The sequence below is a fragment of the Oryzias latipes genome, assembly GCF_053564925.1.
Source record: "Oryzias latipes strain Hd-rR chromosome 1 unlocalized genomic scaffold, Olatipes_Hd-rR_3.1 chr1_Y".
NCBI classification, from domain to species: Eukaryota; Metazoa; Chordata; class Actinopteri; order Beloniformes; family Adrianichthyidae; genus Oryzias; species Oryzias latipes.
The window spans coordinates 7,292,512-7,315,941 of NW_027616335.1; the positions used below are offsets into that span (position 1 = coordinate 7,292,512).

Consider the following 23,430-nt stretch of genomic DNA (forward strand, 5'->3'; position numbering starts at 1 on the left):
TTTCCACACGTTGTCATTACGGAAACAACACACTGAAACATTAAGTGGGATGACATTCGGAGTTTCAAAGTTTAAAAGAGGACAGAACTTTTATCCAAGGAGTCATGCACTCAGCAAGTGGAAACATGCACAGAAACCGAGGTGGGAAACAGAATGAATGGGAGGCAAGCAGAGGCATCAGCTCCCACAATGGGAAAGAACTCAGGGCATTCAATGAAAGTTCACATTCTGCTCCCTTCATATTTTCATTTTAGCTCTCAAGAAGCTTTTTCTTTTGGTTTTCTAAGAAAAAATGACTGTGATGAAGCAGATCAATGAGAGCTTTTAATCTAAAAAGTCTTTTTTTTTCCTTTCATGATTTTTTATGAAAAAAAAAGGCTTCTTAAAGAATTGCCAGGCTGCTGTCAGAGAAACTCACAGGAGAGGAAATGGGTTTTATGACAGAGGGCATGTTTCATCAGCTTTCCCCTTTGGAAAGTAGATGATTACGGAGGTAAAAAATGTGCTTCACCATAGAGTATTTAATAGGGATTTCTAAGCAGAAGTGATTAAAGAAAAGGCAGATCTCCAATTAGCTATAAACTCATGGATGTGTGCACTTGTGAGACTTACTTCCACAGGTTCCATCGGGCATCAGCATGTAGCCATTCAGGCAGTAGCATTTGTAGCTCCCAAATGTGTTCATGCATCTGTGTTTACAGGGCCTCGGCTTCAGCCCACATTCATTCAGGTCTGTGGACACAAAACGGGAGCATGAGTGGACACACTGCAAATCCTCAAAATACAAGCAAGTGAAGTCAAAGATGAGAAGTTCTCTCATGTTATGCCTTAGTCCAGGGGTCGGCAACCTGTACCTCTCAAAGAGCCATTTTGATCAGTTTCCCACTGAAAGGAAAGCACAGGGAGCCGCAACAGTAGGGGTGTAAGAAAAAATGGTTCTGCCGATATATCGCGATAGTTCATTCAGCAATACTTGTATTGATTCAAAATGTTGTCAGGATATTTATTTAATTATTTATTTGCATTCTTTTTATTCTTTACGAGCGTGATGTTTCCTTTGATCTTTTATGTATTTTCCACAACCTTGAATAGACTTTTCCGTAACAAACAAATTCACTTTGATGCAGACTCATTTCTATTTGGAGGGTGGCTCCAGCGTGTTCTACAAGTGTATTCAGCACACTTCAAAAACTCTGGACCTTATATCTGCTCGTTGTAATTGGGATAGTGAGGGAACAACACACACCTGGCCATGGAACAGCTGAGAAGCCAAGTGGCCCATTACTTTTGGTTCCTTAACAAGTGGGAGGCACAGATGCAAACTGTTGTAATTCCTGCACCTGATCCTCCCTGATCTTGATTTAAATACCCTGAAATTAAAGCTGACAGTCTGCAGTTAAAGCACATCTTGTTTGTCCAAAAAATCCATTGTGGCGGTGTATAGAGCCAAAAATGGTGGAATTGTGTCGCTGTCCCATTAATTATGGACCTGACTGTATATATGCGTATTTTGAGCTTCCGCGTGCAAAGTTATCGCATTCACGCCTCACTATACAAGTTTGTACAACCATTTTGGGGCTCTCAGTACAAAACATTCTGCATTGAACACGCAGTAATAGTTAAACCAGGTTGATCTTTGACCACGAGGGGGCCCAAGCCAGGATCTTATGGCTTGGGCCCCCTTGGTCTTGGGATAAATACAGATATCCCCAGCCCAAATAAATACAGACTGTTGTGTCAGGAGGGGCATCCGACGTAAAATGTTTGCCAAATGTGAATCAGACCTATGAGATCCGTACCGGATTGGTGGAGGCCCGGGTTAACAATGACCACCATCTGTGCTGTACCGACAGGGTGGCGGTGGAAATTGGACTACTGTTGGGTGAAGAAGGTAAGGAGGAACTTTGACTAATCAGGAAATCAGGATTTGGTAGTGACGAATGGATAACATTCTTTTTGTTTCCCGGAAGTACCAAGTATTTAAACATTAATCATAGGAGAGAAATTAATAATTGCGATTTGTCCCCGGAATTATTTGACACCAAATCTTTCATTTATCAGAGTGGAGCTGTGAAAGAAAAAGCTTGGAGCAATTTGCACCACTTCAACATTTCACACCAAGCCTCTTCCAACTGTAGGTAACATGAACTGGTAACTGGTGGCAATAGTCCCACGTGAACTTATGCTAAAAGTGTTTAAGAATGCGCGTCACATGCTGGACACCCAAACTACTAGAACGCCAGGAGCGCGCACCTTTATCTTGAAGAGCACTAACAGGCTAGCACAATGTGCAGGATTTGGAGGAGTTGAAAAAATAATCACCTTATTCACTACGACTTGCCCTTCCGTGTTAAGAGTTCACTATGGCTGTTGAGATGTTCTTAAAAAGCCCCAAAGTCAGATGTTTGATGGTCTAACAGGAAGCCAGTATCAGCTGTCAAACCCTCCACCACCTTATTGTGATCAAATACGCCATTATCCCCCCTTTGGCTCACAGTGACTTCATAAGCCTGCTCTCCTTCTCAGGTCAGTCCCAATGTTTTTATGCAGATACACCCCTGCAGAAATCTCCAACAAGCCAGGAAAATGAGATTACCAAAAGGATGCTGTCGGAATACACAGCAGGTCGGACTCATAAGAGGATGGAGCTTACTCTGAGAGCAGCACCTTTCAGATGCTCATGCAAATTTCTTCTGAGCAAATACATTCAAATAACACGGCAGCAAAGAAAGATCCTCTATGCCCATCTTCCCTCTAGTTGTTTTGACTCAAAGGTCTGTAGGGATCAATGGATCATTTTACTGAAACCCCAGAGTGGGTTTCACATTCATAGACTTGGCTGTAGGTCAGATTATTTATATAAACCTTTTAATTAATTTAAAAAGTTTTAATTCTTGCAAGAACACAAAAGATAACAGTCAAATAGATCAATGCCAGATGAGAGAATCTTTTTAATAAAGATCTGAAACTCTGATTTTGTTTGTAGAAAAATAAATGAGTTAGCCCAGACTTTAGTGGTGCTTAAATAACATTAAGCCTGTTACAGATTTAAAAGCTAAGACCGGCAGATGCGGCTCCAGAACTGCTCAGTACACCTGCGGAGTTCACAGTCATCTCTTAAGGTGTAGCAGGTGTACCAGTCCTTGTGATTTTAAAGGATCAATGCCGCCATGCTCTGGCTTCCTTTCCGTCGGGAAGCTCTTGGGGTTTCTGTGCTTCCTCTGAGCACTGAGCCCTGGCTGACCTTGAGAGAAGGTTGCTGGTGCGTCAACTCCTGGGATTCTCAGTAACAATCTGGAAACCCTGAAAACTGCATTACTTTTACGGGTGTCTACTAATTTCAGTGGGCAAATGAAAAAATAAAAAGCACACATAACTTTTTGATTAGCTCATAAAAATAAATTACAAAACTATCTGTAAACAGCTCTATTTTACTCAATTTAGTTAGGATACATAATTTAAAGGCTCTGCACCCTGCTGTTTCGCCTAATAGTTTGAAATTAAAATGGGGAAACCTTTCCACTGCTCTGAACACTGTTTGTATAAGAGCTTGAAATTGTTTAAACGTAGACTTGATCTTTGTCCTTTAAGTCTTCAATTGTGAATATTTAAAAAAAAAAAACAATAAGAACTTCAGTGTTATGTGTATTATTACATCATATTGTTGACTTTAAACTATTACATTTTCATATGAGAAGCCAGTTTTCTGTTACAAAAAGACATGTTTTGTATTTTTATGGAGGAATCTTTTTTGTTTTTTTCCCAACAAAGCACACAAAAGTCATGCAGGTGATGCCAAACAGTTTGGACAATTTGTCTAGACTTGAATCAGAGCAGATATTTGTTATTTTAGTAATCAAAAGGCTGACAATAAATGTAATAGTATATGAAATCCATTTATGTAGATCCCTTGCAGAGGCCTGAAGCTTGTCATATCAGTTCACTGTCAAACAGAACTATGGTAATAAGGGCATTTCCCTCTCTTTATTTCTCTGCATAGCTTGAAATGAACAGTTTCCTGCCCTTTTCTTTGAAAAATATACAAATTTCAGAATATACTAATACACAAATTCAAGTAGTTATGATTCTCATCACGATTTGTCCTCCAGAAACGTTTTAAAAATTAAGATTTTGAATAATGTCATTACAGAGAGGTCTAGATCAAGATACATATTTAAAATATACCACGAGTCTTTTTATGGTTCATGCTCTCAAGACTTTTTCAAAATACTCAACGCCAGGTTTAAAAATATAATTTTAATTTAAATGAAACAAAATAAATGCAGGTGTTGTGTTGTCATTTCCTTGTTCATTTAATGTTAAGGCATTTGCACACAGGGTCATGCATATTTGGTATTATAAAATAGCTAATATTAAGGAAATAATTTTCACTTCATTCTGAAGTCCATGCTGTTAAAACCAAATAACCTCATGACGACGGTCAGGCCGGAGAGTTCAAACCCCTGATCCTACATGCACTAAACTCCATAAGGCAGTTTTGTGTACAAAAATACCTGTATATTATTTGATAAAGACTCATTCAGTTAAAATAGTGTTTTTGACATGTTCTTTTGGCATTTTCTGATGATGGGGGACATGCTTTAATAGAATTAAGCTCAAAATAGATTTTCTTAGTATCAAATCATTGTGAATCAGAAGAAGATATTTTTATTTTGGCTACAAACGGCATATTAACAATTTAAAAACCATTAGGAACACTTTTACAATAGATCAAAAGATGACAAGAGTGGGACTTTAAAGGTTTGAAAATTATTTAGAGTTTTCATTCATTTTCTAAACCCGTTTTTGTCCCTTCAAGGGTCACAGGGCTGCTGGAACCTATCCCAGCCGCAAAGTCAGGGTACATCCTGGACAGGTCACCAGTCTGACGCAGGGTCACAATCACGCACCCATACACACTCACATTCACTCCTAGGGACAATGTAGAGTAGCCTATTAACCCATGAACCATGTTTTTGGACGGTGGGAGGAAGCCAAAGTCCCCTCTCTTTTCTTTATACTGCATTTTCTTGTTCTGCTGCCTTTAACTACTGTATCTGTCAGATGCATGTAAAAATAGAACAATGTGAAATCCTCTGAACAGATAAAAGCCCCACTCCCCATCTCTGAGATGCAGACCAACTGGAACAAATAGACTTCATCTCTCTGCACATGTGGGGTCGTTCTGGACTTACTGTGTCTGGCTCCAACGACACATGTTGAGGGAATTCTTTGAGAGCCACATAGGTCTTACTCTGAAAGGTTGTGAAGCATGAAGCAGGTTTGTTGTTTGTTTGCAAAAGACCTGGTCTATAAACAGAGCCTGCATCTAATGTGGATTAGATTGCCAACTGGTGTAATACCACTAAATCCTTCAGGGATTAATAATTGTCCCATAGCTATAGGATCTTAAACATAGAAAGAGGACAAATTGTTTAGTAAAAAAATATTTTAAAAGGTTCAACTGTATGCTAATTTATCTGTTGTTGCACATTGCTGCCACTTGAGGGCAGCATCAGTGATTTGTGGAACACGAGGTGTGTATTGCTCTTGATTGTATTGGCTCATTGTTTTTGCTCTGTTGTGTGCAGAAAAACAAAGCTGAAGGTGCAGAACCATTTCCGCTCTGCTGGATTAAAGGTTAAACTAATGAGGATTTTTCGGCACAGTTTCAGTCTCTGCTGTCCCACATTTAGCTCTTTCTTTTTGGTACTTCACACTGCTCAAACACCAACAGATGAAAATGCTCTTTCTGTGGTTATTAAGTCAAAACCCAATAACTGCTTCACTTTCACAGAAAACAGGACTCACACTTCCCAGAGAAGATGTGCACACACACTTTGACTCATTAGTGTGATTGGCCTCGCCAATCTTTCTCCATCCTTGATTTCCAAAGTAAACAACAGCCTTCCTTGTTTGTGCAGAAACAAAAAAATCATAGCAACATTGTCATTTGTTGGCATTGGCAGACAGTTTTTTATTGTTGATTTTTTTTTTGCCTTTTAGACTGAAAAAAGGATGTTAGAAATGTAAATGAAGGATTACTGAGGCGATCACATTCTCAGACAGTGGAAGCTCAGTGAGCATCAGCACAAGCCAGTTGCAAGACACAGCCAGGCTTTAATCTATGGAAGAAAAAAAATAAGTTCAGAGGAGGAGAGGGAAAACACATATGGATAGAAAGCCTAGAGAAAACAGACAGACATGATCACCAATGGACTTTTTTCCCCCAATAAATCAAATGGGTGTACAATCACAGATGTAAAAATGGGTGTTTGCTTGGCACCAAATGAAGTGCCAAGACACCTTTGAAAAGGATGCAAAGGGGAGTGATTTATTGGGTCAGCTCCACTGAGGTATGTGATGCCACATTCCTGACACGGCTCGACCACTGACGGACAGATTAGCAACAACTTCTGCCTGGGGATTTGCTCGTCTTTAAAGAGGATAACACTGTCTAAAAAGGTAGCTTGACCTTCAGAGTGAGCCCTGAACCCCTGTGGAGAAATGAGTTCTTTGTTTGCATTAATGGAATTAAAAATATGAAAAATGGAAAGATGAAATCAGGTGTGGTTTGCTTGTATCGTATCAGTGCTCAGGGTGGAAATAAGACAGAAAAAGAGCTGCATGGAGGTAGAAGTGTGACATGCTTGGCATTCATCATGGCATTTTAACTGGAAAGCTGCCTTTGGGAGGCACCGCATCTGCCACACATGACAGAAAGTAGCAATAAAAGTCCGTGAAAGTGACATTCACTCCTCCTCGGGTGCAGTGGCCAAACCATGCATGATGCCAACGGGGGAAAGAAGGGAAGCTGCTGAGAAAGAGGAGGGGGGCTGACTGGAGAATCTCACCCTCTGTCACTGGCTGACGGTCCACAGGAAGAATGATAGGAAGGTGACTGGTCCATACTAGCTGAGTTAAATGGTCCAACGCTTCTTCTTTGAACAAAAGAAAGTGGGTTAGAAATGGGATGGGAAGTGACAAGTGTTCTGGGGGGTTGATGGACATCAGAGGATGAAGAATGAGAAAGGAGAACAGGAAGAGCTGAGGGAGATGAAAATAAAGAGCAACCAACCAATGGATTAAAAACGTCTGACCACAACACCACCTGCTAAGAGGGAAAGAACAACATTGTGCAGCAAAGAGGGTTACACTTGTGGGAACCAAACTGGAGCTTATTATCAGAACAGAAAAAGAAGAAAAAAACAATTTCATTAGTTTTTTGTTTTTTTTTGTCAGCAAATTTGCAAGATTTAAGGGGCAAGCTGCAGGACTGCAAACACTTGATCTCCAGGAATTTCAGCCCCTCCCCGATTGTTCAACCATCCATCAGTCAAGCCACCTTTCCTCCGGCGGTGAGCTAAGAATACCCATTGTTAGGTGACAAGGAGATGACACATCCCCAACGTAGTACTCAGCTCACCTGATTTCCTTATAGGATTTCCCATTTGGGAAATACAATGACTTACTAGTAGTATCTGGTCAATGACACACACAAATTACACAACTGCTGCAAGAGGCTAAAACCGGAAAACCAAATGAGCTCTAATCTAACCATCAGGTCAGGTGGATTGAGAGGTCCGTCCGAGTTTAGTTTAGACACATTTAGATCTTAAATTGCGAAAGACGACCGATGGAAAGGACAAGCAGCGGACTATAAATCATTTAACCAAAGAAAATATTTCAAATGCAAACTGTAACTGTTCTGATACAAACACGAACTTTCTTTAAAACAAAGGTGAAAAGCACAAACATGCAATGACTGGAACAATCTGAAGAGATCTGGGTCTACAACTGAAAAAGATGCATGTTCTACAATAATAACTCCTGCAACCAACACAAAATTCTTCGGAATAACACAAAAATGCTTTAATTTATTGCTTTAGATTCATGTTTTAAGCTGAACATTTTGACAAATAAAAAATAGTTAAAACATCAAGATTTTATGAAAAAGGAGGAATTTAACAATTGTATTTACTTTGTGTGTTAATTTTTTAACACAATCCTTAACATTTCTGATTTACAAGTTCTAAAAAAAATTGTTAAGTTTTGTTTGTCAACAGTGAGCTGATTCTAACTTTGTTTCAAACATTTACTGTTAAACATACTTTTTGTGTGTCGGATCATATAAAACTTTGGGAAACATTTAAATGAGGTTATCTTTAAAGTGTGTGAAAAAGCACAGATGTGTTCTCTAAAAGAGTGCAAGAACTTATGTTATTTGACACTCATTTATAGCTTTTCACCTCTTGAGAATCTAACCTAAAAAAAGATGGCAGATAGAGCAGATCTGAGGTTAAAAAACCCCAGCTGTTCACATGTTGATCACAGCGTGTGAACTGTTAAGACCATCTCCATCACAAACAGTCAATTTTTAATTTGTGAACCAAGATAAAGGGAAAAAAGAACCCAGATTGCAGTAATCTAAGAAGAGGAATAGAAAAAACAAGCATAAATGTGTATCTGATCAATCATTCCCAGAAATGTATTAATCACTAATCTAGCCGACAGCATCTGGAAGTCGTGCAGCTGTGGGGCCTTTAATGACTGAGACACTGCTCTATCAGCAAAGTCTTTCATTCGGACGTTAAGATAATTAAATCTACCTGCTTAAAAAATAACCATCTTATTAAGATGATGGCACCAGAAGGGGGTTGGTGTGTGTGCTGCCAAACTGTTGCACAAGTGATCCCTATAATGAGTTTATTTATGCAGCTGGAGCATAATCTATCTTTGCCACCCTGTCAAGATGAACAATTTACCTCATCACCCATGCTGAGGCGCCTCTTCAAATTAATTAGGATTGTGAAAGTAGAGCATGTCAATCTTAACTGTGGATTTATTTGTTTCTTCCAGGATGTAAATAATCACATTCTCTTCTTTGTAATCCACTCTGAAGGGACTAAGTGACTAATTTGGTTTCACTGCTACACCCTAACAAACTGAAAAATAAACACTTAAAGTGAAATTTTTGAAGGCTGAAACGAAAATGCAGTCATGTGAGTGTTAATATTTTATGAAGGTTCAACACAAAAAAGCCAGTTCACTGGCACTAAGTGGATGTCTCTGTCTTTCGCCTATTTCACATTACCAACAATATAAGAAGAATTTTTTTTTTCATTCGTCTTCGTTTTTATTTATTTTGTTTTGCATGCATTAAGTGAGTGGGAGGTGGTGTTTTTTTTCTTTCATCAGTCATTTGAATAAATCCTGAAAGCACTGACCTTTAAGCTGAACCTCTAAAAACGTATAAAAAGTGTGAGGGGGACAAAAGCCTCAAACTGCTTGTTGATTGCTGCATTTCAAACGAGCCTTGGGGCAAAAAAGCCACCAGTTCAATCTTTAAAACAGTATATTCACAAACTTTTTTCTGTTTTTAAAAGCAAAAGCAGAAAAAATAAAGCATTGCGCGTTTCTTTGTGATTTGAAAATAAAAAAGCGGCATTAAACAGATACATGCATATGCGTCAGAATGGTATTTTTAATCATTTGAAGAGGGCCGGAGCTACTGTATATGGGTGGGGCGGATTATTTTTGCACAAAAAAAATTATAATAATTAGAACAAGAAGCTTCCTTTAATGATTTCTTAATATTTGTCAATAATGATTCTATTAATATCTCAAAAATTGGGGTGGGGGGAAAATGTTTCCCTTCCATATCTCCGCCGCTGCATTTGACCGAAAGGAAAGTTCAGGTGTGGTGTTGAAAAGCCTCTTGGTGAACCTAAAGGGTTTTTTTTTTGTTGGATTTTTTTAAAAGGAATGTGTCACGTTAATCTTTTTTGTTGTTTTCTTTTAAATCTACAACTTTTGAGGAAGACGGATATTCTTTGTGTTGCCACAGTTCAATTTGGGTTCAGACATAACTTTATTTTTTAATCAACAGTTTAGTCAATCTCACATACTAGTGTGAGGTTTGGCTTAAAAAACATTGCTACAGGTCATGTTGCCATTTCAGTTAAAAAAAACATTTTGATTAATATTTGTGCATCTACTTTAGAACGTTCCTCTTTTGTTGCTTTAGGTATAGTTCTGCATGACTGACATGACTTGCATGACTTCAAAACCAGGCTCAGCCAAGGCTGTACTTCAGTGAGAAAGTCTTAACTTCAGATTCAGAATACTAAAACTGGATTCGACCCCGGGGTTGGGGGTCCTGGGCGCGCTGCTGGGGGGGGGGGCTGTTTGACCACTGGGGGGCAGTCTACCAGCTGTCCCCAATTTACCCCCTTCCTCATATAATCTCATGTTAGGGAGAGGGGGTGGGGGTGGGGGGGGTTTAGCCTGCGTTGCGCCATGGGGGGAAGCTACTTGGCAGTGGTCCCCCTCCGATGGATGCCGTATGGAATGGGCCCCCCATCTCTCGGTTTTATTTGCACCTTAGACATGTAGGGCCCTTGGTAAGGGGGATGCTTGGACATCACTGCCAGCAAGCAGCAGATGTCCTTTTAGCACCCTACCCGCCAATTTTAACTGCACCTTAGACATTTAGGGCCCCTTGGTGGGGAGGGGGATGGGACATCGCTGTGAGTAATCAGGAGATGTCCCCTCAGTGCCCTACCCGCCAATTTTAACTGCACCCCTTCGTACACACACCCTTCCCCCCTCAAAATATGCATTCCAACATAAACACACACACATGCACACACACCCTCACTAACACACACGCGCACACACACTCATTTCGCAAGAAAGGCGGGACCTTGGACCATCTGTCCCCTACCCCATCCCTGGTGGGGCGTGCGGGGCCCTTGGCAACGGCGGCCGTGTCCCCCGGATGCCGGGATCCCCCTCCCACGCAGGGAGGGGGATCCCTGAGCTCTCTGGCAAGGCCAGAAGCCGGGGTTCATATCACACCTGAGCCGGGGGTGTCTGTGTCCCTGTGGAGTGGGTTCTGGTCCTTGCCGCCGGGTGCTGGGCCAAACTTCCATCTGTGGCCAAGCCTGGTCGGGCCATGTCTACAACAACCCTTGTGGGCCCCCTTCTCCCTGGGGTGCCCCCCTCCGGGGCGGGGGCGGCTGGCCCCTGTCTTGCACCTTTCTGGACCAACCGTGGGCCTGGTGGATGGCTGCCTGGAGCGCAGAGCGGGTCTCCCTTGGGGGGTCCTGGCTCGTACCTGGGATTGGGCGGGGGGATGCCCAGAACCCCTGGGTGGTGATGGGGTGCTCGTCTGGGGCTGTGGGCACCCCTCTCGGCTGGGGCCTGGCGTTGGGCCCTCTTGGCGCTGCAGGGGGGCTGCTCTCCTGGTTGGGCTGGGGCGGCACTCTCTTTCCCCCCATGCCTCCCTGCTCTCTGGCTCTGGGGGCCTCGTGGCGGTCCTGCTGGCCCTGGCCTGGGTGGCGGACGTGGTCGCCCGGGGGGCGGTTGTTCTCTGCCTGCTGCCGCGTGGTGTTGGGGGCTTCTGGCTGCCGCGGCTGCCGCGGCTGCTGCGGCGAGGGTCTTGGTGTGGGGATGGCTGGTCACTCCCCCTCCTTCTTTTCAAATTCCATCATCCATTTTAGAAGAACATAAACACTCAACTGAGCACAGGTGTTAGCTCACCTTTGCACTAATAGTTTGCGTGATTGAATGAAATATCTCACACTAGTTGGCTTAAAGGCATTAGTATGCATGTGTGAACAATATCTTTATTGTGTACATGTTGACATGTGGACATTTTTGCAGCTAACAGGTGTGTCTATAATATTTGAGTGTGTGTGAGGACAGCCCCCGCCCCATTGAGATTTGTATTCTATTTGAACCTTAAGGCCCGTACACACCAGGACGAATATTCGCCAGGCGTTATTCGCCAGCGTTTTTCGCCAGGCGATTTTCGCTGACGATGAGCCGAGCGAACATGCAATTTCATTCCCTGACATTAGATGGCGCTTAATGTAAACAGAAATACTCCTGTACACAAGGTGGCGCTGCGCAACTTTACGCTTCTTAAAGTCGCTTTTCACTCAGAAGAAGAGAGTAAGTATTTACGCGCTTGTCAGAATAATACAAAGAAAACATGAATATTTCAAGCACCAGTAGCTCCAACTGGTGCTTGGTTCGGGGATATTTTAGAATGTCCGTCATTATTTCTTCGCGGCTGTGTAGACGCTACTTGGCGTCTATCTTCTTCGCTGGTATGTGTGTTCAGAAAGGCAGTTTTGTGTTTGAGCGCCCCCAAGTTGTGTTTTACTGTAACTTCAGAAGCTCCAGACACGTGTGCAAAAGCGCCATTCTCATTGGTCGAATAGATTTCGACGCGAGGCGTCAAAAAAAAAAAAAACGAACCCGAGGCGTTTTTTTTTTTTGACGCTTTGACGCGTGGCGTTTTTTCGCGTCGGTGTGCACACTCTCATTGGTGCCCTTTGTTTAGTCACGAGATGTTAAACGTCGGCGAAAATCGCCGGCGAAATTCGTCCTGGTGTGAACGGGCCTTTACCGTAATGTTAAACATCCAGTAGCTTGTTGCTTTATTCTGCTTCATGGTTTCACCCCCTCCCCCCTCCTATGATCGCCCTCCTATCCCCCCCTCTCTAACATCCCTCTCTCTTCTTCCCTCCTTTCCTTTCCATCCGGTCCAACACAAAAGATTTTCAAAAACAATTAAAAAGAATAAAGTTTGGCCTCAATTACAAAAAGGGTTTCTTCAGACATACCTCTGGTTTGTCAGAAGATTAACCCCTGTTGTTAAAGTAAAATATGTCCAACACAAAAGGCCTTCAGCTCTCATCTGTCTGCCCAGCTGTTGGACAGGACAAGTTAGAAAAAAATAAAAAAATAAAACTGGATTCTGTGGTGTGGAGGTGGTTTAAATCAGCAAAGAAGGTCAGCACTACCCTACACAGTCTATTCTGCTACTAGTAGGGGGGTCAGATATTAATCTCTGCAAAACATATATAGCCTAAAAAATACACAGTAGGGCAACTTGGTTAAATGGCTAGTTTCATCTCAGTGGGATGATATCTGTCAGATTATTCTGTCTGAATGGTTGGCAGAAACGTCTATTCTCAGAGAAAAAAGGAGGCTGAACATTTTTTTACTGCATATTAAAACAAAGAGATGTCTGGCAGGGCAAAGAGGAGCCAACTAGCTTTGAAATGCAGCATGAGTCATTTGAAACATCCTGTAAAAGATTTCAGTGACACCCCCCCCCCCCCCCCCCCGCTCTTATTTTTAATTACACAGTATCCTATTCTTGTCTCAGGGCATGAATTCACAGGTATTCTTAGGCTGCCTGGATGACAGTCAACATACAGATAAATGAGGAGCTTTAATGCTTTTCAACACCCACAGTCAACCAACATTCAAAACAGTCTCCCACCTCAAAAAAGCCCAGTTTAAAGCAGCACCAAGTCAGGCTAAATCATGTCAGATCAGTAATCGGGACGACACGGGAAGGTTGGAGGATGCACTCTCAGGATCAATCAACATAGCCAGCTCTCACTTTAATTAAAGCTGAGTCAGCCCTTACTTTGCACCTCCTTCCCTGTGATTACAGCAACTCAATACTGTCAAGTAAGGGCAAAGCAGCGTCAGTTCCAGCTGCTGCTTTACTGTTTTGGAAAAGTGCCATGGAGACTGTGACCACAATACGGTTGATATACCCTGCTGTTGCTAAGGCCGGCGTTCTCCTTTACTTGGTTTGTTTTTTCAAGAATATTTATGTCAGCTGCCATGAAGCCTGTTCGGTATGAGGAACACTTATAGCCAAACCCCTTTTATTATGTTGGATACTTCCCTTACAAGAAAAAAAAATGGTTATCAGAGTGTACACCTTTTTAGGAAAAAAAACTCACCTTGATTGCAGGTCTTTCCGGTGAAGCCGGGGTGGCACTTGCACTTATTTGGTCCAACACAGTCTCCATGTTTACAGGCAGGCTGACACACCGCTGTTCAGGGAGGGGTCAAAGATTAGGAGAGAGGTTTGTACCAGATCTGGAACACAGAGCTCTTAATCCCACATAATTGTTGTAATTTTGCAGCATCATGACTCCTTCACACAGGAAATATGCAATGTTATCATGACTGAGAAATCTGTCACTGGAAATTCTACCATTATAAAAAAGGAATATTTTCTTCATTGCAGCATAAAAAATTGTTAAAGTAGTCCAAAGGTCACAAAACACCCCAAAACTTTGACCTCTAGTTAACATTTCTCTGGATCTTGACAAGGCAGTTTTATTTGTACTGCAGCTTTGAATCAGAAATGCACCACAGGAGATAGGAAAAGCACCAACAGCAATTAAGCAATGCCCAAAGAAAAATGAAACATAAAATTTAGAGAAAGTAAAATGTTAAAGGGTTGAAGAGAGGGTTGCAGCAGTAAAGGTGTGCATGCTAAAGAATAACACCAGCAAGAAGGTTAAATAAAAAAGGTAAGTTTGGATTTAAAAATAGATAAAGCTTAGCTCCCTTGGGAAGTAGAGTCTCCCCATTCAACTTCTACTGGTTGATTCCTACAGATGTCATAGGTTTAGTAGGTTTACCAGCAAAAAATCTGACAGGTATTTAAAGACCCACTTCAATGAAAATCCTGTTTTTTTCATTTTCTTGTCTATTTTTTCTCATGATGGAGGACATATATGAAGAACATAAAGATCAAAACTGCATTTTTGAGTATTTCTTTATTCAAATTGTTGTGAAATGTAAAAAGCCTGTAGGCGTGACATAGAATCTACAATCGGCAGGCCACAAGCTCCCTGTTCCTCTCCATTCTGATGCATCCACTTGCAGACAATTACATCCATGTACGTGTTTGTTTTCCTGTCTTATCTGGCATCTGTCTGTAAACTATACGGCTGGACAGCTCCAATTTGCTCACCATTTTTTTTTTTAACTTGTCCTGTCCAATAGCTAGGCAGACAGATGAGAGCTGAGGGCCTCTTGTGTTGGACATATTTTACTTTAACAAGAGGGGTTATTAATCTTCAGACAAACCAAAGGTATGTCTGAATAAACCCCTTTTGTAATTGAGGCCAAACTTTATTAATTTCAATCATGTTTGAAAATCTTTGGTGTTGGACCGGACGGAAAAGGAAAGAGGGGAAGAAGAGAGAGGGACGTTAGAGAGAGGGGGGGTAGGAGGGTGATAATAGGAGGGGAAGGGGGGTAAGACCATGAAGCAGCATAAAGCAACACCATTTTTGCTGCACCGGTAATGTTATGTTGGGGTTGTGAGGTGCTGCAAGTTAGCGGAAGGGGCAGGTCAACATTTCCACCCACAAGGCAGAGGCACATTTTTTTAATTACCTGCTGCCGCTCTGCGGAAACTAGATCCTAGAAAAAGGACATCGTTTTTTTTATCTTGCCAAAAAACAACATAATCATGATAGCCACGCTTTTGTTTTAGATCAAAAGATGATTGGAATGAGACTTAAAGATTTACAAACTAACAGTTGCCTTTTAAATCAGTTCTAAAGGTAAATGAAAGCCAGTGAGAGGACTTCTGAGCTGTTGTTATGTGACTAATTCCAGTTTAAACTGTCAGCAAAGTTCCAAATGAGCAGTCAGTTAATCTATATAGAAAGACCAGTGTCGAGAATTAACGATCCAGCTTACCGGTACATTCGACTCAGCTTGTGTTTTTTCTTAACATGAAAACTCTTGACTTTTACTGTTTGATCCAGAAAATGGGGTGAAAAAATAGAGCAAGAGCAGAGTATTGACATTTACACAGGGTTCCACGACCAGAGGGGGAATATTTTCCTTTCAGACAGAAACTGAAACAATTAAAACACCAAAAAACAAGAGCTTATAATTAGTTTGTCAGTAAAAAGCTGCCCTGCAGATCTTACACGGTGCGTAAATAGCAATAATTGGAGCCTGAACAAAGATGAAGTCGTACAGCTCCACTGACTCACTTTCCGTCTCAGTTAGCTGGAGGCCCTTCCATTCTATCTGGATGAGCTCCCTGCAGTTTGCTGCATGGCACGTCTGAAAAGTGGGGCTGATTTTTATTTAAAGCTTCATTAATTATGTCATAGTTGAAACAAAAAAGCTATTAGATGATTTAATTACTGCTTTGGTCATTACGGCAGTGCATAATGATGTGTTTGAATGTAGATTTTAATGATGTTGTAATGGTGATTCCCTATTTATCACAAAAAGGCATCAATTCAGACTAATGTTAAATGGATGTTTGGTTTCCTCTCTTCATAGGTGAGACCTTTAGCGTTAAAGCTAAGATGCAGATCTTCAAAAAGAAAAAAACAAACTGACTTATCTTAAAACAAACTCTATTGGCATGTAAAACCAATTGTATGGTTGGTGGTTTTAAAGTAAATCATCTGATGTATGCAGAGGATTTTGTTGTTTTTTAGCCACAGCAGCTCCGGATTGCAACAACTTTAAAATATCTATAGTGAATTTGGTTTTAAAAAAGATATTTTAGACAATTTCAATAAAGGTGCTGTGTTGATTTGTTGTACAAAAGATGTCGTTACAACAAATTTTTCTGCTTTTAAACTGTCTGATTCTGAGCTTGATGTCTGTCACTAAGTAAAATGTCTTTGACGTGTCATCAATAATAAACTTACAGATGATGATATCCACAGACAACGGTGTGCGTATTTTATATGCTCAGGCAAACATGCTTGCAAGCAGGTTTTATTCATGTTCTGACAATCTTAAAATTCCTATTTTCAAAACTTACTGCACACTATTGCATACTGCCCACCTGTGGACCAACTACAGGGCATCCAGCATGAAGAGGGACCAGGTTGCCTATAATGACCCCCTAAATATTTTAGTAAAATGGCCACAGTGGTGCAGCAGTGCAGGGGTTAATACTCTCAGAACCTTGTTAAGACATTTTATCTATACTTTTATTTATCGTCTTAACGCTTCAAATAAAAAAATCTTGATCTGGAGAAGCTATGTCTTAGAAAACAGCACAGTTTTTTTGTATTGTTTTTTGGGAAAAAACGGCCATAATCATAACTAAAAGACCATCGGACAGGCCCCGCCCCTTCTAGATTTATAGTACATCTGAACCTAACCGTATTGATAAACATCCAGCAACTTGTTGCTTTATGCTGCTTCATGGTTTTACCCCCCCCCCCCCCCCCCCCTTATAATCACCCTTCTACCCCCCTCTCTGACATCCCTCTCTCTTCCTCCCTCCTTTCCTTTTCCATCCGGTCCAACACAAAAAAATCTTCAAATACGATAAAAATGAATAAAGTTTGGCCTCGATTTCAAAAGGGGTTTATTCAGACATACCTCTGGTTTGTCAAAAAATTCAGAACCCCTGTTGTTAAAGTAAAATATGTCCAACACAAGAGGTCTTCAGGTCTCATCTGTTTGTCCAGCTGTTGGACAGGACAAGTTAAAAAAAATAAATAAAGACCACTGGGAAAGCTCTTAAAATAGAGTGCGTTTTTAACCTCCATGCTTCAATAGTGAGTTCATTCCTCAGTTTAAAGTTACTTTAGTTTCTTTCTTTCTTTCTTTGTTCTGCAGGTCCTCTAATGCCTGTATGTGCCTCAAATTCACTTGATAAACTCAAAAAGAAAGCAGATGTTCATCTCAACTTTGTTCACGGATGAAAAGAATTGAGCACATATCCAAGCGGCCTGCTTGGATGTTGTGTTTCCTTGATGAAGATTGGCTTTATTAGAGGCAAACGTAATTATTTGTGGACATGTCCAGCAGACAGAAAGACAGCAGCATTTATTAACTACAGCTGAGGTTAAAACAGCTAAATTTTGAATGAAGAATAAAAGGTCAAATGCAAAATGAATGAGTCCTGTTCCATAACACTATGCTGTTTATTTAACCAATCTAATTTGATCCGCCACTCATCCATACAAAAGAATGCTGAGAGAAACCGTATTTCAATTCATTCATAAACTATTGCTGATGCTCTAAAATAAACCTGTGCAGAATAGAATCATGCTTAATAACAGTAAATCATAGTCATTATGACTGTTTTTGTGCTTAAACTCATAAAAATGGTAAATTGTGTAACTAGTAAATATTGAATATTATTTTTACTTGAAACATAACAGATGGGCAATCATTTCTACTGCTTGATGAATGTGCTAGAGTAAAAATGAGTAAACCTAACATCATCACTGCAATGTAAGCACAGCATGGGTAGATTATTGACTATCACTACATACATTGTGGATTTCACCTCCAAGGGCCACATTAATATATAAAGTGGCGGTCCAGAGGGTGGCATGAATATTCATAACCTCCAAAAAAATATTTCTCAGAATAATTCATGTAAGACATGGCTTCCAGTGACATTGGGTCTGCTGGGTGTGGGTTATTTGCATAGATCTGAGGGCAGAAGGGAAACGTTAGCTGCTGTTAAGAGGGGGGAGGAGGTGTTGGTTAGTGCTGCAAGCGAGTGGGAGGGAGTGTTGGGTTCGCTAAATAAGTGAGTGAGTCCAGGATTCAGAGGATGTGCCCCAAGCAGAAGACATCCCGGAAGATTATTTCAAGAAACTTGTGGAGCTAACCTTGGGGCTGGCACCTTATCCCGACTACTCTGTGAGTAAAGGCGAAGAGAGCTGCAAAAGAAGTAGCCATACAAACAAAGATGGCAGGGGTTGTTTAGTCTTTGGGAGGACACAAACCAAAAGGTGATGTTGATGAGCGCACAGCCAGGTCAATTTAACAAGCAAACATTCCTGGGAACAAATCGAACACGAAAAACAATCTGGAGTTCTGGAGCCACACATGTCTTTGTTTTATGAATAAAACAGGGGACCACATAGGGTTCTAAAATTGGATAGAACGGCCGGACCAGGAGCAGTGGTGTGGAGTGAGAAAGGAATTACATGGAATCTGGATGAAACCATTTGGATTGAAAATTATATTTTAAAACAGAGCATTTTAGAGTTTTCAGGTTAAAACTTTTGTTCTTATTTTAGAGCCAATTGATATGCCTTGTGTAAAACTTAGAGAAATGCTGCGTTCATGTGGTGTTTGAATGATGGGAAGAATGAAAAACAACAAATCTTCAAGCACCACATGGATGCTAGAGTGGAGTTCCCTAACTTTTCTTCTGAGGGCCACAATAACTCTTTTCTTTAAACTTATTTTATCTTTCTTTTATTGTAAAGCCCTATAATAAAGTTTTGTTAATTCATGATCCTTTTAATAAAATAAATAACACTATTTATGAAATTAGAAAAATGACCAAATAACTGTGATTTTCAAAGACAATAAGTCAGGAAAAATATAATGATATATTAAAAAAGAAAAAACAATAAATAGTGGATCCTCTCCCGTCATTTTCCCTCTGAGACTTTGAGGGCTGCAGCTCCTCACACGTCTCACAGTTTGCGTCCAAACTGAGCAGCTGTGTCCTGCACGTCTCTTTTTCATCCAGTAATAATTTAAAAAAAAGCAAATGTCTATGTCTTCTCCTGCAGCTACGCATATGTCTGCGTTACCTTTTCACCGGTACAGAGCTCCCTCATTTATTGCAGGAGTTACGTTCAAAAAAATAACAGTGATCGGTGAAATCCACGGAGTCCGATTATGGCAGTAAAAGTCCTCACTGCCCACTTTCTACACTTTTCTCAGACAGACATGAACATTTTCAACTTTTCTCTTGTTTAAATTCTCCAACCTTCATAGAAAATTAAGTCCAGAATCTTAGAATGAAAACAAAGACCTGATCAATCAAAGATTTCTGTTTTGAAGAGCTCCGCGTTTCTGTATAGGAGACACGGCACGGACAGGGTCTCCAGCTAATCAGGACACAGAACAGGGTGCGCTGTTTAAAATAGGCAGCATGATGGCTCTAAAAGAATGAGCTAAACCGGGAAAGATGAACTGCAACGTAGAAAGAGAAGACTGTCTTCTGTTTTATTTGACAGGGATTTTACAGAGTTTACGGTTGGAGCACAGACTGCAGTAGGTGGAATAAAATGTCTTATACCATGGTCCGGTTGAATACTCGATTCTGATTGGCTGCTGGGTGTGTGTTAAAACCTGATGACCACACGGTGAAAAAAGAAGTTCCGGTCACCTAGCTTAAATGTTTCGTATCACTGCGCCGGCTTCTTTAAAACAACATTTTGCTTCATCATGCGGACAAGTGGTTTAAGTGGCTTTACAAGTAGTTTAAGTGGTTTAATGGCCTTCGAAGTACGCATTATCACTTTTTAACGCACGCCGTGAAAGCCTGAATCGTCCACCTGAACCATTCTGCGATAATGCATACCGTAATGCAACCGTCCTCCGCTTTGCGTCAGACGGTTGCTTCCGCGATAATGCATACTTCGTCGGCCATTAACCCTTACATGTTCTATGCGGGTCTTGATCGTGTGGCCAGATAAAAATAAAAAACATGGGTCTCTGATATTGTTCAATGGGCTGGACCAAACATGGAGGCGGGCCGTAGTTTGCCCACCCTGATCTAGATGAATGTCTTCTCGTCATTTATCTATGTGAAGTATAAATAAAGACATATAATGCACTGAGGTCTTAAGCACTCATAAAAGTTATTCTACCAAAAAGAAACGGTCGCATTTCAAGTGAATCAATATGTAACAAACACTTTGTGTTGCACTTTAGCCTTCAAGGAGATACAATCACTTCCAACTGTTTGGACAACTTCAAAAGTAACTTTCTGAGGTTTTCTGCGATGAGTAGATGCCAATTTTTCTCTTCACCTTCTCACCACATCGTGTTAAAATATTACCAATTTGTTAGAAACTACATCGTTGAGAAAGCAGCTTCCAGCTCCCAAGTGGCTGAAGCACCTTTATCAAGAGGCTCATTTCTGAAGATCAAGTGCTTGACATTTTTAAAAAAGTCAACAGTTTCAAAGAAATTGCTTACTTTTTGAATTGACTGCCTGTCTTTGAGTTGTATCTTTTACTGTGCAGTGATCAGAGCTTTTAGAGTGAAATTTTGGATGCTGATTTTTCTTCTTCTGTTTCTTCTGTTTACAGTGCACGGCTACAGTGCACGGCTCTGTTCTGCGTCATGATTGGCTGTTGACCTTGTCAATTAACCTGCTCCCTGCTGTTTCTCCTGTACAGAATGCATCCAGTTTGCCAAATTTACAAAAATCTTCAATTGCGATCAGATCTTTTTTTTCATTCTGTAAACTTGACTTGTTTTTCTTCAAAACGCTGAGAATTAAAACAAGAAAGAAAAGTGTGAAAATGTTCATGTCTGAATGAGAAAAGTGTACAAATTGCGTACTAAGGGGTTTTACAGCCTTAAAACATCTATTGTCTTACTTTGCTGATTTCACTTATTGGGGGTTATCTTTAGAACATAAATGCCACAATAAACAAGGGAACACTGTACGGGCACTTATCACTACATAAACTAGCTATTCATTTCTTCTTTATTTTCCTGCTTTGGTCGGGCAATACCGCCCCCATCTGAGCAGCATAAGGAACTGCAGGACTGTGCCTGAGAATCTGAGAAACAAAAGGTGTCAAAAATTACTGGGACTTCACTGATCATTCAAACTTCATCCATTTATTGTGTAGAAGCAACCTAAATCAAGAAATACTGGTAGTATTTGCAGTATTTTTGCAGGATTTTCCCCTCAAGTTTTAACAAAGCCTTGCGCTGACTTCAAACAGATGAAAGGGAACATTTTTAAACAAACTTCTGAGCCAAGGGATAATGAAAGCAGGTGGCAGAGACAAAGAACCCACAGACAATCATGATAAAGTGAATTATATTAGCTGAGGTTTCACTTTTATCCTTGCCCAGCTCAGTTGCAAGCTCACGTTACCAGTTCAAAAGTTTGGCTTAATCGGGCCCACAGTATCAAAAAGAGAGAAAGAGTGCACTCAATTCAACTAAACCCTGCACTTAATGGATTTGTAAATCCCCTACGAGCATTCTGAGGGCTTATGATATGCAATCTCTGTATTTCAAAAATGAGACTTACTATTTTTCTAATAAGATTAATTAAGAGAAAGTCAGAGATCTTTTGAGAAATGACCATAGAAGAATCACAACTTCACATGCAAAGTTGATTGTGTATTTAAAGACCTGATTTAAAATTGATTCTTCTTTCACTTTAATACAGCTATGCTGCTTGGAGGTATGTTTCAAGTTTTAGTGCTTTTTTATTAGAATAATGGAGCTTTTCCAAAAAAATTTGAAAATCATGAAAAAGTGTATTTATTTCTATATACTGTTAAAAAAAACTTTCATGGAGATTCGGTGCCTAATGTTTAATTGATTGCAAGCTCAGGATGCTGGCTGTTGTCTGTTGTGCTGTGTCAAATCAATGGAAATCTACTGTTTGGGCAAAATGTGGCAGGAGAAGATGCACCAGTAAAAGAGAAGACTTTGGCCCTCTGCGGATTATCAAAAGGACAAGATTCAAGAACCTGCAGACATCCAGAAAGAGTGGAACGAGGTGGAGAAACAGCTTCAACACTTTCAGATGCATTCAGGAGATGGGCTACAACTGTCGGGTCAAGCCACTTCTGAGCCTGGACTAACAGAGGAGATGTCTCAGCTGGGCCAAGGAGAAGAAAGACTGGACTGTTGGCTAGTGATACAAGATCTCTGATGAAAGTAAAGTCTGTCTTTCATTTGGGAATCAAGGTCCAAGGGTTTGGAGGAAGACTGGCGAGGAGGCAAAACCCAAGCTGCTAAAGGTCCAGAGTGAAATCTCCACAGTCAGTCATGAGTTGGGCTGCAAAGTCCGGCGCTGGTGTTGGTGAAATCTGCTTTCTTCAATTCAAAATCACTGCAACAGTCTGGGAGAATGTTCTAGAGGACTTCATGATTCCTTCTGCTGAGGATCTGGATGGAGATGCAGATTTCATCTTCCGTCGGGTAACTGACCCCTGCCCATACTAAGAGGTACTGACGATCCACATGTTTTGAAAAAAATATATATTTCGATTGATTTGTTGTGATCATAATCTATGTCTCATCATTTTGCAAAACTAAGCAGTAAATGGTGATTTTTCCACAGTTTTCTAAAATTTTTGAAATCCTTTTTTTGTGGGTTTTATGAGCTGAAACTCTAGTGTAAATAAACAAATAAATGCTTGAAATCAATTCTATATTCTATGAAGGTTAAAACATTTTTTGAATGGAATTATGGAAATAAATACACTTTTCCATGATATTGCAATTTTTGAAAGGGTCTATATAACCTATGTAAATAAAATAAAAATACTTCACCGTAAACATAGTTAAACAAGTCTAATCAATTAACTGTTCCATTCTGCAATTCGTCTCAGGCAAGCCATCTAGTTGTGCTGCAGTAACAGAATATTCTGTTGTTTAATGTCTGAGAAAGACCTGTCTCTAAAACCTTAGATTTGCAAAAGTTCAAGCAGTTACTGTGATGGCAAAACGAGGTAAGAAGAGAATTTAGGTATGGGTTTGCCTTTCAAATGACCTGTCAGATGGTTATGAATGGAGGTTACCTCCACCATAAATCTAAAAGCAATGCTCTCTATCACTTTCTCTGCCTGATTTTTCATTATAATCTCCCTT

At 40.5% G+C, this 23,430-nt stretch overlaps 1 protein-coding gene across 6 annotated transcripts in view; it reads right to left on the reverse strand.

Annotated features, from left to right (window-relative positions):
* The window catches only part of LOC144990434 (nephronectin-like), a 59,867-nt gene that overhangs the window by 22,262 nt on the left and 14,175 nt on the right, over positions 1–23,430 (reverse strand). Inside the window, exons 3-6 of one of the 6 annotated variants that reach the window (XM_078943672.1) lie at positions 18,447–18,497; positions 13,776–13,868; positions 6,855–6,938; positions 613–732 (exon numbers count right to left, since the gene is read on the reverse strand). In XM_078943672.1, the coding sequence (XP_078799798.1) occupies positions 613–732; positions 6,855–6,938; positions 13,776–13,868; positions 18,447–18,497 (348 nt within the window). Of the gene's footprint in view, positions 1–612; positions 733–6,854; positions 6,942–13,775; positions 13,869–18,446; positions 18,498–23,430 lie in introns of all 6 variants that reach the window. The other 5 variants (XM_078943671.1, XM_078943676.1, XM_078943675.1 and 2 more) reach the window with 5 other exon arrangements.